Source organism: Zeus faber (genome assembly GCF_960531495.2).
Source record: "Zeus faber genome assembly, chromosome: 8".
NCBI lineage: Eukaryota > Metazoa > Chordata > Actinopteri > Zeiformes > Zeidae > Zeus > Zeus faber.
In genome coordinates this window covers 13154309-13160677 of record NC_137195.1, presented here as the reverse complement: position 1 = coordinate 13160677, position 6369 = coordinate 13154309, and the positions used below count along the sequence as shown (strand labels likewise).

The following is a 6369-nucleotide window of genomic DNA, read 5'->3' as shown; positions in this document are numbered from 1 at the left end:
ACTCTCAATCTTGGCTTTGCTCTCTTCGTGAACCTGGCACAGAGGATCTTCATTATGAGTCAAGACTTCAACGCACAGAGTGGTAACACAGATCTGCAGTAATGACAGCGATGTTAAAGCCAACGACAGAGCCTGCAATGAACACACCGTATATTTATCATTTATGGTTTCCACAACGTCACACGCAAAGTCACAAACAACTTTTCCACCTTTGTCATCCACCTTTTCATTATCTCTATTCAATCACATAATATTTACTTTTCTCTATTTTTGGAAGCAACATACAACAACTTATAACAATAATAATAGTAATAACAATAATAATAATAATTATTATTATTATTATTATTATAATTATAATTATAATTATTATAATTATAATAATTACAACAATATCAATAACAAGAACATACAACACACACACACACACACACACACACACACACACACACAAACACACGCACAACTAAATGTAATAGAAGGTGATTACAGTAGTTTGTGTTTGGTATTCACAGATACAATGTCTTCATAGGTTGGGACATATTCATAAATATCCATATAAATACAGAGACAGAGAGAGCTATTTATTACTTTCCATAATCAAAATGAATGGCTCATTCTTAAACTTACTGTATCCTTATAGCTGATGCACCTGCTTCAAGATCCCTATAAATAACTTGCAACTAAAAATGGGTGATTTTCCCAAAATAAAAAACAAAAAGTATCTCCCTCTCCCTCTCTCTCTCATATAGAACTGCCTGTTTTCCTTTCAGTGTGCTGGCTGTGCGGTTGAGCGTGGGTGGGGAGAGTGTGTGTGTGGGTGAGTGATAATCAATAATCAATGAAAGAAATCATTTAGGATCTCCCTTCATTGACTGGTTTCAAAGCACTGCGGGGACCTCTTCACTTCCCCGCGTCTCCTAAGTCATCGCCCTTTCCATCTCCCTTTCCAGCCCTCCTCCCATTTATCACTACAACCAGCGCCACTCCTCAACAATCGGAGTGCAGGCTGGAAACTGTCTGCTGGAGCTCGGGCCACGGCTCAAATTAAAACAAATATCCGATAACTTAAAAAAAAAAAACCGAAAAAAAAAAAAATGTTTCAGCTCTTTCTTAACAGATTATTTTTTTTCCACAATTTTTAACAGGGCTTTGCTGATGCAACTTCTAATTTTTTCTTTCTTAAAATCTGTCGTAAAAAAGACCGCATCGCCAGTAAAGGAAACCGTTTCACGCACCGAATCGACACAAACTTACATTTAAACTAGTAATAGGTACGAGCTGAGACAGTGCATCGATGGAGTGAGCGCCGGTGACACACAATGGCCCCTCTGCCGTAATCCACGTCGCTCCTCGTTGGCAGACAATGCCGACTGATTCATAGAAAGGAGCACTGCATCGGTTGTAGGTTAACAACCTAAATCAGGCTTTTCATTACTGCCTCTCTCTCCATGTTTCTCTCCTTTTCCAGCCTTTCATTTTTTTTTTTTTTCTCCCAGCCGCTTCTCTCTTCCGATCACACTCCCCTGGTTTAACGCCCACTGGAAGAGCACAGGAGCAGAGGGAGAGAGGGAGGTGGTGGATGGAGGGGAGGGGGGGGTGGAGAGACAGACACAGAGTTGAAATAGAAAGAGACAGACAAAGAGAGAGAGAGAGAGGGAGAGAGAGCAAGAAAAGTGAAAAGCGTCTCCTTTGGGGAATCAGTAGAGGGCAAATGAAAGAAAGAAAGGAATGAAAAAGGGTGAAATTTGACGAATTTTCATCAAAGAGGCCGTCTGTGGGAAAAAAAAAAAAAAAAGAGCGCGGGTGGTTGGGGGGGGCGGTTCATTCTTTAGAGGGAACAAGGGTGTGATGAGCGAGAGAGGAGAAGGGAACGGCAAAAGGAGCCAAATCACAGGAAGTGAAAAGAAAAAGGGAAGATTTTTCTCAGCGTCATCAGGTGCACTCTGAGATAAGGACCCGAGTCAACAGACAGAGAGGAAGGGGAAGAAAAGACACACCCAACGGGAAGCCCTGTGCCGATAGGCCACCTGTAAAATCTGTGCACTCGTCTGTCATCGATCATATGAACAATGATCCATACATGGCACGCTGGATACGTGGAAGTCGTGTTTCCTCCCAGCTGCCCAAATAAAGCAAGGCTGCTGTGATCTGCTGTTTCTCCCAGACAGAGGGGAAAAAAAGTAGTGTGGCATACACCATGCTGGCCAAAGGTGCAGCACACACACCCACACACACACACACACACACACACACACACACAACAAAACAAACACACACATTAACACTGAAGGGCCTATGTAGCCCATTACACTCCCCATTACACAGACAAATGAGATCCTGGCCTCCCACCGATAAGCTGCCCCCTGTGTTCCCTGCATTACATCACCTGCAAGTAGCCAGTGCCAAGACAAACCCATGCAGCCCAAAAACCCCAAAATCATATCATGTAGGGGCAGTGGTGGTCAGATGTTGTGCGGCGCGGACTATACTGTATATATCTATATATCTATATATCTGCACCTAGGGTTACAGTTTTCATTAGATAACCAACACCTTGCATAACAACATCTATATCAGTTTTGGATTGGAGGTACTATCCTATTGGGACCCCCGGGTGTCCTGTGGGTGTCATTACCCCCCACCCACCCACCCTTTCTCCTCACCTTGTTGTAAACGCCCCAGGACAGCTCTGTCTCAATCACCATGACGACAATGCCGAACATCCCAAAGATGAGAGCATAGTCACTCAGCCGCTTCCTCTTCTCAAACAGCGCCCTGCGATGGCCCAGTTTATAACCAATGTTCTGGTTCTTCCGTTTGTGAGCTTTGGAGGTGCTGCCCCTGGCCCCGGTGCCTGCTCCCACTATCCCGCCCTGCCGGCTGCCCCCCACCCCTGAACCCACGGCCCCTGGGCCACTCAGGGCCCTCCTGCTCTCCACCAGTGAATGGTTCTGGTGATAGATGGACATCTGGTTGGAAGTAGAGTCGGTGATGTCATATCCCCTGGTGTATGGCGAGTCTTCCTTAGAGGAAATGACTATTTCTGGTGGGTTCTGGATTAGGGGTTGATTGGTAGAGGATGGGGCCAACGAGGAGGTGGCCTCCCGGTCCCGATCCCGCCCACTTGTGGCCATTGCCCCGGCAACAGCTGAAACCCCACCCTCCTTGGTTTCGCTGCTGCTATCTGATTCAATTAGGTTTCTGCGTGACGCGCTCAGGCGGCTCAGAGGCTTCATGACCCCCCCTGTGTACTTACAGGAGCTCATGGCGATCTCTGTGAAGGGGTTACTGTCCCTACGATGGACCAGGGGGCTGGCCTGTCGGTGTTTGCAGCCCCTCTCCCTATCTCGGTCTCTATCCCTGTCCCGCTCCCTGTCCCTTTCTCTCTCCATGGACGGAGAGTGGGAGGAATAGAAGAGGGCGTTGTAGACGGGGGAATCCCCGCTCAGGCTGTGCTGGGATCCCAAGCAGGAGGAGAGCGGGGTGCTGGTGGGGTGCAGGGCATTTGGGATGGGAGGGGGCAGAGGCTGCGCTCCCGAGGAGGACAGCGGAAGCTTGGGTAGCGAGGGGGGAGGCATGCTGGGTGTGGCAGGGGAGGGAGACGGGGTGCTGGCATTCAGTCGGTCCAGGCTCGATCCTCCCATGTGGTTGGAGTGGTTGGATCCTGGGTAGTTGCCAGTAATGGAGGAATGGGACATGCTGCCCAGGGGTAGAGGGAAGCGCTGGTCCTCGTCCTCACTCCCTCCCAGCAGAGCCAGACTCAGAGAGGGGGGAGGCTCCATGGCAAAGGGCTGGGATGACCACGCACCTGTCTTCTGTAGCAAGCACAAACACACAAATTCAAGAGATGTAAACCGAGCTACAGGAGAAAATGGAGGGGCAAAGAGGCAGAGAGATAGAGGGAGGGAGAGATCGATTTCCATGATTTAGTAACCAAGAGGGAGAATTGTGGAGTACTGTGATGGATGAAGTTACATAAATGAGGGCAAAGATGGGACCACAACAACTGGATGGAACCTTGCAGAGATAGTAAAACGGAGTTAATTAAAAAAAAGAATTAAAAAGTTATTCCAAATTGGAAAACGTGTTGTTTATTTAGTCATATTTGACTCAAGTCACTACTCACCCCCCTGTCTGTTCCTTCCACTGACTGACCCCCTCCCCCTCTCCTCCTCTCCTTGCAAAGCTCACATATTCCTTCCAGCAATCTCTGTCATACAAATGTCATCTATGTTGCATTGTTGTCAGCAAGAGGATGTTGGAAAATGGAAAATACAAGGACCAAATGGCAGACAAACGAGACCAGGTTATGTGACAACAGACCGTGTGAGTTAAATCGGACACAAAGGTAAGTATCGTATGCATGTATCATATTATCATACATTATTATTTTCTATGCATTGCATTGATCCCAAAACCACAACCCACTTTCAGACTGGCATTGTCTCACTTGTCCTACCTGCTCCTTCCTCAGTCCCTGTCCCCCCAAGACACTTGAGTGTTGAATCACTGGTTGGATGAAAATAGAGCTCCACACTTTTTCTTTTTCATGTTGTCACGGCCATGCCACCGGCTCCAGCCTCCCTCCTTCCCCTCGCAGAGCCAGTGGAAGGGCAGGCGACGCGTCTCCCCGGGATGACTCGCTGGTTCCGACGGGGTTCGGCTTCCTTCCGCGCACTTGATCGAATCAGTCTGGACGTTTAGTCAGTGATCTGTCGATGCCACATCGTGTCGCTCCTGCTGATTCCCGCCGTTTGTTGTTTTTTTTTTTTTTTTTTTTTTTTTTATTATTGGTTTGTTTGTTTTTGTTTATATTTGCTTCTTTCTTTTTTTTTTTTTTTTTTTTTTGGTCGATACAAGCCTGTTGTCGAAATCGCGCAACCTGTGACTACGCGTTTAGGTTTTGTTTTTCAGGAAAGCTGAAAAAACATGCAAATCGTAATTAAAACAAAAAAAAAAAACAACAACAAAAAGCCCGTGGAGCGCATCGTGGAACACGCAACTCCTTCCACTCGTGTTAAATGTAGGGCTCACTCTGTCTCCCCGAAACCGCTTCTCACTATCTTGCAACTTCTCTCTCTCTCTCTCTCTCTCTCTCTCTCTCTCTCTCTCTCTCTCTCTCTCTCTCTCTCTCTCTCTCTCTCTATCTCTCTCTCTCTCTCTCTCTCTCTCTCTCTCTCCTCTCTCTCTCTCTCTCTCTCTCTCTCTCTCTCTCTCTCCTCTCTCTCTCTCTTCTCTCTCTCTCTCTCTCTCTCTCTCTCTCTCTCTATCCTCTCTCTCTCTCTCTCTCTCCGCCTCCAAATCTGTCCGCCGGTTCTCATTGGACGCGAGGCAGCAGCGCAAATAGGCGCTGGAACAGGTGGCGAGACTTTGCCGTGAAGATGTGGTCGGGAAAAACAAATACACGCATGCATATTTGATCACCTACTTTTGCTGTTTGTTGACTCCTCTTAGTTAACGCACCGTAGTGGCCTGAAAGAATAAAACACAGGATCGTTCCCTGGTGTCTTACAAGGAGGTTACAGACATGCCACCTGTTACATCACGTTGTCACGACAATTTGTATTTTAAGGCTCTAAAGGGAAAATTAAGTCACAAAACTGATAGTAAACTATTGACATAATTATTAATAATATTATTATTAATAATAATAATAATAATAATAATAATACATATACATATATGTATAATAGTAATAACACAATAATAAAATAATAATAATAATAATAATAATAAAAACAATAATAATAATAATAAATATTATAATAATAATACATATTATTACAAATATATCATAATAAAAAAAAATATTATTATTATTATTATTATTATTGTTATTATTATTATTATTATTATTATTATTATTATAACAGTACAGACAGCTGACACTCAGCAGGGTGTCAGGGTCAGCCTTGTCCTTCCTAGCCACATAGGTTCAGGGGAAGGCGTCTCGTTCAGGGGTGACCTTGGTTGGGTGGAGTCTAGAGGAATGACAGGAGTAGGAGACCGGCGATGAGTGCATGGCTGGTTGACTGCCAGTGCAGGGACGGCTGTTGCTGCGGGAGCATTCATTTCTTCTTCCTCATGAGATCGAATGGACGGTTGTCAACGCAGTTGGTTACAGTGATGAGGTCACCCAAATCGAGAGCGAGATGAAACTCGATCGGCCATAAGATCGAGTCTTGAGATGCACTTTATTAAGGACAATCCCAAAAGATTGTTCTAAATGACTTGACCGATCCCTGTGCCGCTCTGGTTGTGCCAGGGAACTTTGTTCTGACTGTCGTGTAGCTGAATAATGGAATATGGGATGTGTTGCTTATGGCTTCTTTTTTTTAGTTTGCGAGGCAGCTTTGGAGGAACATT

The 6369-nt window shown here is 45.5% G+C and overlaps 1 protein-coding gene across 1 annotated transcript in view; it reads right to left on the bottom strand.

Annotated features, from left to right (window-relative positions):
* Positions 1-4517, bottom strand: part of kcnn3 (potassium intermediate/small conductance calcium-activated channel, subfamily N, member 3) — a gene marked incomplete at its 3' end in the record, with an annotated part of 43607 nt that extends 39090 nt beyond the window's left edge. The window contains exons 1-2 of the mRNA XM_080005937.1: positions 4463-4517; positions 2667-3818 (exon numbers count right to left, since the gene is read on the bottom strand). Coding sequence (XP_079862063.1) covers positions 2667-3785 — 1119 coding nt within the window. The 5' untranslated portion in view covers positions 3786-3818; positions 4463-4517. The remainder of the gene's footprint in view (positions 1-2666; positions 3819-4462) is intronic.
* Positions 4518-6369: the final 1852 nt, after the last annotated feature.